At 44.2% G+C, this 10,769-nt stretch overlaps 1 protein-coding gene across 2 annotated transcripts; it reads right to left on the minus strand.

Moving 5' to 3' along the window:
- Positions 1-717: 717 nt before the first annotated feature.
- On the minus strand, positions 718-10,769 carry fkbp9 (FKBP prolyl isomerase 9). 2 transcript variants are annotated; one of them, XM_071545685.1, is made up of 10 exons: positions 10,471-10,769; positions 9,210-9,355; positions 6,551-6,740; positions 6,287-6,432; positions 5,421-5,610; positions 4,096-4,241; positions 3,793-3,982; positions 2,221-2,362; positions 1,087-1,242; positions 718-922 (listed from the first exon to the last, which is right to left on the minus strand). In XM_071545685.1, the coding sequence occupies exons 1-10, from the start codon at positions 10,671-10,673 to the stop codon at positions 743-745; spliced, it is 1,689 nt and encodes a 562-aa protein (XP_071401786.1). In that variant the 5' UTR covers positions 10,674-10,769; the 3' UTR covers positions 718-742. The 2 variants fall into 2 exon arrangements, with proteins under 2 accessions (XP_071401786.1, XP_071401785.1); XM_071545684.1 differs by having other exon boundaries at positions 1,087-1,250; positions 2,217-2,362.

Raw genomic sequence — 10,769 nt, forward strand, 5'->3', positions numbered from 1 at the left:
GCTGATTGGAGAAAATATGGAATTCATGGTAAATGATCAATCTGTCCTGTTTGTTTTCACTACTAAAATAAATGAGTGATACACTGATAGTCTGGAGTAACAAGACAAAGTGAGACCCAAGAGACTGTCACGACTTTTTAGAAACAGTTGGAGACTCAATGAAGTGGAATGAAAGTTTCACACAACCACAAAATGTTAAGAACAATAAAAGTTAGACGGAGGGACAAATGACCCAAGGAGTGTCAAACGCAGAGAGCATGGAGTGAGGCATTGATTTGTTCTCTCAGATGCGAGCACTTTTGTACCCTTCAATATAAAAATGTCACAAAAAAAATAACACGACACAAAAGACATAAAGAACTTGATGTGAGAGGAGGTAAACAGAAGGCAATCACCATCATCAATGTCCTCAAAATAGGTTTTTTCTTTTTTTTTTCATTTAACATTTAGTTCTGAATGCCATTCTTACATTCTTCTTCGATTTCATACTTTCTTCTCAGACTCTATACTTAAAAGGACAAGACGCCCTTTGACTCTCATCTCATTCTGCATCCTTGCATCAGTTTTCAACATTAGAAATCCCTCTCAGCACATTTCTTTTTGGCTTACTGTACACATAAAACCCTGTGCCATCTCCTTCTACTGTTACCCCCATACCACCCACAAAATCTACCCTCTAACTCCCCCTCTCCCTCCCCGCTGCACCCCTCACCCCTCTCCCTGACCCAAGTCTTGCACCCCGTCATAGCTCGTCGTGGGTGGCAGCTTCGTCCGCTTTGAGTTTGAACTCCGCCTCTGTGATCTTTCCATCTCCGTTGCGGTCCTGGTTGGAGAACATGTTGTCGATGATGCGGTATGGATCGAAGCCGGGCGCCAGGCGACCTTTGCCCTCATTCACCTGCTGCAAGATGTAGTCGGTGAACTGTGGGAGTGGAGGGAGGGAAGGGGAGGAAAAGATAGAGAGAAAATGGAGGAGAGATGGAAGAAAGCACAGAAGGGAAAGTTGTTCAGATGCAGATCCGGGCATTTCAAAGTATGACTGTATGGAAGATGGAAACAAGGGATCAGGAGGGGAAGCAGGCGTACCTCAGACGGCTCCACCTGCTTGTTGTTGTCCCTGTCCATCTCAGTGAAGAGGTCTGGGGAGACGTCCTTGTTCCAGATGAACATGTAGCCTTCAGGAAGCCCCTCCTCCATCTCCATCAGCTCAATGTCAAACACCAGCACAGCGCTACCTGGAACCTCATCAGCTACACACACACACACACAAGACATCCTTAATTTGAGCAACGTTGAAAAAAATTAAAAGATTATTTTCATACTTTGAGCAAGAATTGCGCTTCTCTGCCATTTTGGTTTTAGTTGAACCTTGACTAAAAATGGTGGATACATTGCCCTCCCCACACAAACTATGATAAAAAGCAGGGACAAGAACACACACACACACACACACACACACACACACACACACACACACACAAACGAGCTGGGAGCAAGAATGTCTATGGACATCTAGCAAGGGAAAGTGATCAGCAGCACCCCTGCTGGTTGTGTTCATTTCAGCTGCCCATGGTCATATTTACACATATTGTATACACTAGTGCAGTGCCCGTTCGCGTCGCTGCTGCACAAGCGCTGTTCGCCTTGTTGCGTGTCCAAATTGCACCAAATCCAGCACTGCACTTCCTTGGGTCCCCAGCAATACACCCGCCAAATGTGAAGTAGATCGAACGAACGGTTCTCAAGATATGCGACGGACACACAGACAGAGATTCCCTGCTTTATAGTATGATGATGCCTAGGTGCAAGAAAAGAGAAGAATCCTATTTTTGAATTCTATGTTTGACAAACACAAGACGAAAAGAGGAGCCCAGCAGAAGAAGAAATAAACACATAAGACTACTCTTAACACCCCATGTCCTCCTCATCAGTAAAAAACCATCTCAGCTTTATGGAGCTATATGGATGTATTTGTTTTAATGTCCTTAACCACATATATTCTGTATTATTATTGCACTAAATCTTTGGGGTTGAGTTGAGATAGTATTCATATATTCAAATTCAGGTTGTGTTGTTGCTCCGCTGTCAATCTGGCCGTCATGTATTTGTGTATTTGTGATCTCAGATGAAAGTCTCTTAAGTCTCGCACACAGTATACTACATGTGTATTTGTGTGTGTGTGTGCTTGTGTGTGTGAGAGAGTGAGAGTGACTTACTGACTCCTCTCTCCCCATAGCCCAGGTGAGGGGGGATAATAAGGTGTCTCCTCTCCCCCACACACATGTCCTTCAGTCCCTCCTCCATCCCCGGCACCACCTGGTTGGCTCCCAGAACGATGTTGTATGTCTTTCCATAATTATACCTGAAATAAAGTGAGATAGAGAGAGAGCGACAGAGAGAGACAGAGAGGGAGAGAGCGACAGAGAGAGAGAGAGATAGGGAGAGAGAGAGAGAGAGATTAGCAATGATTGTATCATTTCAGTTTCTTATCGAAGTATCTGTTATGAAGCAACCAAACATGCTGTCACGACACAACAGATTATGTTTCTTCTCATAGTGCTCTTTAAAACCTATTCCTTATTTCTCCTGTAGATCCTGTTAAATAGAAGAAGTGTAAGACCAGTTTTACAAATAAATCAGCATAAAGTTGACATTTTTCATAAATTGTGTGTATGTTCAAACACATACAAACACACCTGTATAAATATGCCAAACCTTCAGATGATAGATAACTGAGTAAATTATGTTGTTTGTACACATTCATTGGTTTTCCTGAGTGAGAATGGGACGGGTTTGTTCAGCTGTCTTCCCAAAGTGATTTACATCAGGAGGCTTGATATAAGGTTGGCTTCCCTTGTAAACATCTGATCACTTTCTCATGGTCAGGATGATGACTTGTGATGGCATGTCAAAGGAGTTTGGGCATTGCTAGAACACTCTGGTTCCAGAAACTTCAAATAGTAAGATATTTGTGTGAGTGAAACTGGTCTCACTCCTACATGATGTGTGCAGGCCTTCAAGGCCTTCTGACGCAACGAGGAGCGGGTCTTGTGACTCGTTGTCAGCTGAGGAGAACAAGGGAGGACTATAACCTTTTATGAAGAAAAATCAACAGACTGCACCTGCAGAGGAAATGAACAGCCTGGCAGTTAGCTGATGGTGGGGTGAAGGGTGAGTGGGGAGGAACTACAACCTTTAACAGCAAAGACTGTGTTGATCTTGCGAACTGCGACACCTGTGTGGTTTGCATTGTGTGCAGCACTTGCGGACGTGCCAGATATTTATTAATTTACTTGTTTATTTGTCAGGGACAATGCAAATAGACATTGTTACAGGTTAAAAACAAGAAACACATGCATTGCTTGAGGGTTTCTAACCAGAGCTAATTTGCAACCCCTGTCCCAATTTGCAACCTCTGCTTATACGTGTGTAGCAGGTTGCACAGGGCACAGCATTAGTACACTAGATAGAACAAGGTCCATAAATTGCACTTAACCCACAGAGGAAAATGCAGTCGACTTGAACTTGACCGCTACGAGAATGGCTGCATACAAAAGTTTGGAGGAGATTGAATCATTGAGGTGCCGGTAGTGGCGGTTGTCCTCTGCTAGTCTCTCTTTGAAATGCTCCTTGCTTGCTTGTTGTGATTTTGTGCCAAGAGGTGAGGTTGGCTACTTGAATTTTGGCAGATATCTCTTAAAGTATTTCTCTGTACGTTTCTTCGGTCTCCTGGGACATCATTTCCCTCCAGTCCGCCCGATCAATAACTCACAGACATGCAGTTTTACTCACGTTGAGTCGATGGGCGAGCCGTCCATCAGAGATGCGTTGTAGTGATATTTGACAAAGTCTCCCTTCTTGGTTTGCTTGTCACAGACCTCCGGCTTGTAAATGATGGTGACCTCAGTATTGTCCGATGGGTTGTGGAAGTCTATGATGTGAACGTCAAACACCAGCACAGCCGAACCTGGGATCTTAGAGCCTGAGACAAAGAAGGCAAGAAAAACACAAAAAAGGATCCAATATCAAAAAGGCAGCAGCCCAAAGGAGTATAAAACGTGAAAGGATCACAATGTAAACATTCCACACACACACCTGTGCCCTCCTCTCCATAGGCGAGGTGTGGGGGGATGGTGATGGTGCGCGTCTCTCCGATGCAGACTCCAATCAGACCCTCGTCCATGCCGGCGATCACATAGCCCTGACCCACATAGGTGTCATAGGTACGATTACGAGAGTAGCTGTGGAGTAGACAGTGTTATGACAAACATTATTCAGCTGCACCATACAGCTGACTATGTACGCAGCTGTTTGGCTTATCCTGGGTTCAGTAATTCAACAAATGGTAGGACATGATTCATTTCATTTCAGAAACAATCACAGTCAATCTGCGAATTGAATAGTTAGTTTGCTATTTGCTTACAATACACAGTACATACTCAGAGACTCAGAAATTCTTGCTCCCAAGCACATGTGTTTGTGTGTGTGTTAGGAGTTACATGAATATCTATTGAGTTTCCGAATTTCAAAGCAGTTGTGAGACGGTCTAATTAACTTGGTGAAAGTAAACACTGATTCTTGATAACTTCTGGTTTTCTTAAAAGCTGGGAACTGTCAGTGGGAGGAGGTGACCATGAGGACAGGCTGTGAAAACAGACTGGGTCTTATCTGTGTGCAGAGGGAATGTCCTTGAGGTTCAGACAGAATGTTTGGAAGATTTTTCGAAAAGTAACAAGCGAGGCTACGTTGGTTTACTCCACAAGGTTATGAAGGTCGTAAATCACCACCCTTTGTGTGCCAATCAGACATGTGCATTGAAAGGCCAACTGGTGTTCAGTAATCTATGGGAAACTTCCAGGGCCCTAAAGGAGCAAACCAGGTGTAAGAGAACCATGTGCTCACATGGTAGGAAAGGTAAGTCTATAAAGATAACTCTAATAATTTTCAGTTTCCTTTTCCTCAGAACTAACTTCCACAAATCATATCTTCTACCAAACTCAAACTAACAGTGACACTTCCTCTTGTGGGTTTCACAGGAGAACATTCACCCTTTGAACCATGTCTCAACTGTACTTTTTGTTAAAAAAAAATCTGCAATTGAAAATAACAGGCCAGAGTTATATCTAATATTCTCTTGTGAATAGAAGCACAAAGTGGAAGATTTTGCAATATTATGCAAAGGAAGTTGTGATATTACACAATGGAATCAGGAAGTTTCCAGCTGTGGTTTTTCAAGTTTCAGGTCATCTCTCAAAACTTGTCTATTTAGTTCATAGAAAGATGCTGCCACCCTCAGGATACTTGAGGAACATCACACATAAAACAGGTAAAAAGATTGAATAATCCAAAGCTTCACCCTTAAGCCATTCTTCACTATTAATAAACATAATGAATATGAGAGAAAACACACACACACACACCTGGAGTCGAAGAACGTTCCATCGAGGAGTGAACCGTTGTAGTGGTAGCGTACAAAGTCTCCAGCGACACTCTTCCTGGTGCAGGACTCAGGCACCTTCTGATTGGTCACTGTGATCCCGTCTCTGGGGTTGTGGAGGTCCAGCAGCACAACGTCGAACACCAGAGACGCCTGTCCTGGGATGTCGCTGCCTGGAGAGCAAAGGAGGGAGGGGAAATGGGAGACAGATTAGAGTATATCACTATTAGAGAAGGGGGAGAGTGTAGAGATGGGACAAACAGACAGAGAGGGAAAAAGAGAGAGGGTTAGAGAAAGAGGTAAGACAGAATCACAGATGTACAATGACTTTTTTGGTCACTAATCTAAAAAACACACTCTTCCTGCTTTCATGAATCTGGTGAGCAAGTTAACAGGAGTCTCCAGCAGCATGTCATTAACTGAAAGCGCGGTGCGCTGGAAAATGGATGTAAAAGTAAAGACAATCATGAAAGCTGAATTTGTCAAAGTTTATGAGCTAAGAAATGTAAAACCTTGCTGTTTATCTGAGAGAAAATGAAAATGTAAACAAATCGAGCTGTACCTCTAGGAAACTCTCTATTCTCTATACATAAGAAGAGTGAGAAAGAGCGAAAAAAGTGACATGGTATGGTTTCACTGCCTATGCGTGTGATGTGCTGCCCCCATGTGCTCCAAGTGTGCAACTACAGCACCTGTTGCTTTCCACTGCAGCATCGAGGCCTTGGGAATTCCTGAAGGCTCTTTACTCGACTCGAATGTCTTTGTTTAAGGATCGTGAACACACTTAAGACTTCCTCAGTGTTAAAACACCCACTGGAAGAGATTAAGAAAGGACTTGTAAACACCCACCGTCTCCATTCTCGCCATATCCAAGTGACGGGGGCATAGTGACGATGCGTCTCTCTCCAACACACATTCCCAGCAGTCCCTTGTCCATACCAGCGATCAGCCAGCCGATCCCAACGTAAGTGTCGTAGGTACGCAGACGGGTGTGGCTAAAAGAGAGAGGGGGAAGGATTAGAGATATCAATCATGTGCAATGTGATGCTTGTGTGTATATGTTTGTTTAAGTCTGTCTGTGTGAATACGCTTGGAGGTTTACATGCGTCACACCTGGAATCAAAGAGCGTCCCGTCCAGCAGGGTCCCGTTGTAGTGGTAGCGCACGTAGTCAGACACCTCCACCTTCCTAGAGCAGATGGGAGGGGTGTAGTAGGTGTTGATCTGAACGCCGTCGTCCGGGTTCCACACGTCCAGCAGCAGAACGTCAAAGTGGAGGATGGAGTCAGGGGGGATGATGTCGCCTGGGGGAGGAGAGGAGAACAGGCCATTTCTCTCAATTCTGGACTTTCAATCTCCCTCTCTCTCACACACAGGTGAAAACAGTCTCTCTACACACCTACATCTCCGCATATCGTTTCTGTCTCTTTCAGTCGCTCATTATTTCCTGTCTCTCTGCGCTCCCTCCCGCCAGTCCACTTTGTCTTCTTGTTTACAATCTGATCACAACCCAAAGCACAAACCACCGCTGTTTGAAGAGCCGTATTTGAGTTATATTACAAAGGAGCTTGGAAAAAACTTTGGCGTGCAGTTTGAAAGAAAACAGGGTTTCCACACTCACTCGGATGTCAAATTAAAGGACTTTTCAATGAATTTCAAGGTCTTGTTTGGTGAAATTCAAGGAATCAAATCGGCAGGTTCTGGGGTAAGACTTGACATTAGATGACATGACATTAGACATCATAGAGGCCTAATTTTTACCTGTGCCAAGGAGGATATGTTTTCACCCCGGTTATTTTATCTGTCAGCAGGATATCTCAGAAACTTATGAACTGCTTTCCATTAAATTTGGTGGACAGATCAGCCTATGCCTAAGAAACTAATGGAGACAGAGACTTGATTCAAAATCCTAAGGGGATGTTTGCAGGGTCGAGAAATTTTACGTCTGAGTGACAGATATTATGTCTTTGTGTGTAACAGTAAGTTGGAGAATTGTTCAGCGTTGGCGGAGGTTTTGGCCTTGTAGTTTTACCCAATGATCTTGTCAAGTCAAGATATCATGGTGAAATCGTTCATAAAACTGCTGCATCATGAGAAATAAATCTATCATAGGGTTTCCCTCAGGATGTTAAGTGCTGATGCTAGGACACAGGTTCAGAGAGCTGGGACATATTGATAAATTTGGGTTCTATTGTTTATTAAAAAATCAAGTACTTTCAAGGCCATCCATTCATTTTCAAAAACTTGCAAGGCCTTCTTTTATTTTATTTTCAAACCTACAAACTTTCAAGGACTTCCCAGGCCCAGATCAAAATAAGAACATCAGTGTGACTTGTTCCCTGAATTTACAACTATACTATGCAAGACTTTTATGTAAAAACACACCCGTCTTATCAGCCTAAATCACAAACTGGGGCTGCCTGAAACAGAGAAGAGTATCCCATACCCCCTAACTGAGACCCTGTAGATTCAGCCCGAATGAAATAGTGAATGGTGTTGAGTGCGGTCACTTCTCAGCCCACAGGAAGAGACAAATCAAAACTTCTGAGTGAAATACAAACAGCAGCGAGCAGCCAGTTACCTCTCACTGCAGTTCGGATTCACTGTGTGAAGCGGCCTAGTGCAGCATTGACGCGCTCCACAGATTTACAGATTTGGAAAAAGGGGGTCAAGCTGCAGAGATGGGAGCGGGAGGAGGGGGAAGGGGAGCGGGGGATTTTGTGGGTGGCAATGATTAAATCTTTACTAGGCTACTGGAGAGCTGGCAGTTCTCTCTCCTGGTTTAAAATTCTTTCTGTCTCCTCCAAAATCCCTCCCTGCCTCCCTCCTCACCCCTCTCTTTTCTTCTTTCAGATTGCTTTCTCTTTCTTTTTCTCCCTCTCTCTCATTTTTCCCTCCCATATGATCTTGTAATAGAGGACACACCCTCAGCTTTTACCTGTCCACACATGCCCCCCTATCTCTTCGCTCTCCCATTATATTACTCATTCACACACAAACACACACACACACACACACACACACACACACACCAGTCTCTACATGCAAACATGGCCCTGGCATTTTTGCTCTCATCACTAACACCATATGCAAATACCTCCATTAGCAGTTTCTCAGACAAACATGCACACAGACAAGCAAACTCCACTATGTACAGTGACCCGGTTTTGTTTAGGTTCACATGCAGATGAGAAAAACAAACAGCCTCTGCCCCCGCACAGACTAAGACTTGTTGGAAAGCTCTGCTGCCTGATGCTTGTATTCCGATATTTGCATTGGAATTACTAACAGCTGAAAATCTGGATCCAAAGCAGCTTGCTCTGACCCGCTTCCTGGTCTGTGATGTCCCGCTGACATCATCCAACATGGATGCTTGGGAGCAACCCACTTCCTCTCTGGCTACACGACCTATTCTACTACAACACAATACTTTCATCAGTACATTTTGTCCTTCATGCTTTACTGCCAGTGTTCAACCGAGTTCTCTCATTGTTATGGTGTGTTGTGCCAGCTGCTGTGAGTCTGTGTCCGCTCACTCATCTGGGTATTTATCACTAGCAGAATAAACACCAGTCTTGTCCTAAAATGCAATAGACAACACGCTATATTCTGTAATTTCTCACAGATTCAAATCCTCAGACCCTCGTTACTTCCTCTCCAATGAAACCGAAACACTCAATCAGCAGTATTATGGGAAACTGAGTTGTGTTGATGTGACAGAAAGGTTATAACAGACAGGATAGGAGGACACAAACACACACACACACACTTACCATATCCCCGATTTCCATAGGCCAGTTGCGGTGGGATCTTGACCAGTCTTCTCTCGTTGACACACATCCCCACCAGAGCTTTGTCCATCCCCTCAATCAGCTGCTTCTTACCTACATACACATTGTAGGTGCTGCCACGGTCGTAGCTGCAACACACACACACACACAAAACACATCCTTATATATCTGTATACATCCTTATATATACCTGTGAGAACATTTAAACTTACATTTGTTCATCCCCTTGCCTCCAAACACTATAAACATAACAATTCCCTAAAAGGAAGCCTATTCCTTGAGGGTTCTGGCAAAGGGTCTTTACTATTGACCCCTGTTCCAGGTTTCATGCAGAAAATAGTGCATTATATAGCTCTCTCTCACACACACATCTTCAAATGTGCACATTATATAGGTCTATATTTGCAGCAGAATAACAATTGAGGGAGAAACCACTAAATCACTCAACTCTCACTGACTCATCGGTTTGTTCCTTCAGAAAAATCTCACTTGGATGAAACCTTCACAAGACGTCACATAACGTTGGCCAGGGTCCAGAGTGGTCCAGCAGGACTCAGGAATGAATGAACACGTGGAAAACCTATTAGTTGGTCTGTCCATCTTGCATGTAAGATGTTTGTTATATTTTTTGTGCTTGGGCAAAAATCATTCAGCTAGAGAGATTTAAACTCAATTATCCTAGCAGCCTGTGACTTGTTAAAATATCATACAGGCAGACATTTCAGTTGTTACTGTTGAGTAGGCCAGTGGTTCCCAAAGTGAGGTTCAGGGACCTCCAGGGGTCCTTGAAGGGGTTCCAGGGAGGTCCCCAGCAAAATGAAGAACAGTTTCATTTCACTCTAATTTCATTCATTTGTTAGTAAGAGAAAGGACGAGGATGGCTATTTTGTTTCATTTCACTCACTGTTACCACCCCACCTATCCTATAGACAGTAGGCTATTACTGTATAAAGTAACCTCTATTAACAAAACTCTCCTCAGATGGGGATCTATCAGACAAATCGTGATCAAATGGGGGTCCGGGTGTAAGCTGTTTAGGGGTTTTAGACATGAAAAGGTTTTGGAGCCGCTGGTCTAGGTTATGCATGTAGAACCACAGCTCACAGCCTGCCTGCCTGCTTGCGTGGCTCACAGGGGCGACCCCATAAAACGCGCACTACGCCTTTACGCATCGCGCACGCTGTTGCATGCACGGTCACGGTCTGCACGGACAAGACAAAGTTCTCCACCACGCGCTACTTACCTGGAGTCGAACTTCTTTCCGTCAGGGAACATGCCGTTGTAGTGATACCTGACATAGTCGCCTACTTTCACTGCGCGTCCACACTGCTCCGGCACAAAAGTTTTCTCAATGATGATGTCGTCTAACGGTACCGGAGGAGCGTTGCAGGCGGCGAACGCCACCAGAACCGACAAACACAACAGCCTGTGGACGCACTGGATCATTTTCACAGCTGATAACCCTCTGACTATGGTAACTGACTAGAAGTACCAGCCTACATTCGGTTCCTCTGCTCCGACTTGGATAAACGTCCTGCCTCC

This window comes from Centroberyx affinis, unplaced genomic scaffold (genome assembly GCF_046629955.1).
Source record: "Centroberyx affinis isolate AG114_WGS23_722 - 3 ecotype Tasmania unplaced genomic scaffold, CSIRO-AGI_Caff_v1 ptg005018l_1, whole genome shotgun sequence".
Lineage (NCBI taxonomy): Eukaryota > Metazoa > Chordata > Actinopteri > Beryciformes > Berycidae > Centroberyx > Centroberyx affinis.

What these genes read in the sequence shown, in the direction of transcription:
- fkbp9 (XM_071545684.1), bottom strand. Translation starts at nt 10,673, where the DNA reads ATGATCCAGTGCGTCCACAGGCTGTTGTGTTTGTCGGTTCTGGTGGCG. An exon ending in GGGACGCTCTTTGATTCCAG is followed by an intron (nt 6,433 to 6,550) that starts GTGTGACGCATG and finishes TCTCTCTTTTAG; the next exon opens with CCACACCCGTCTGCGTACCT. An exon ending in CTATGGGGAGAGAGGAGTCA is followed by an intron (nt 1,251 to 2,216) that starts GTAAGTCACTCT and finishes GTGTGTGTGTAG; the next exon opens with CTGATGAGGTTCCAGGTAGC.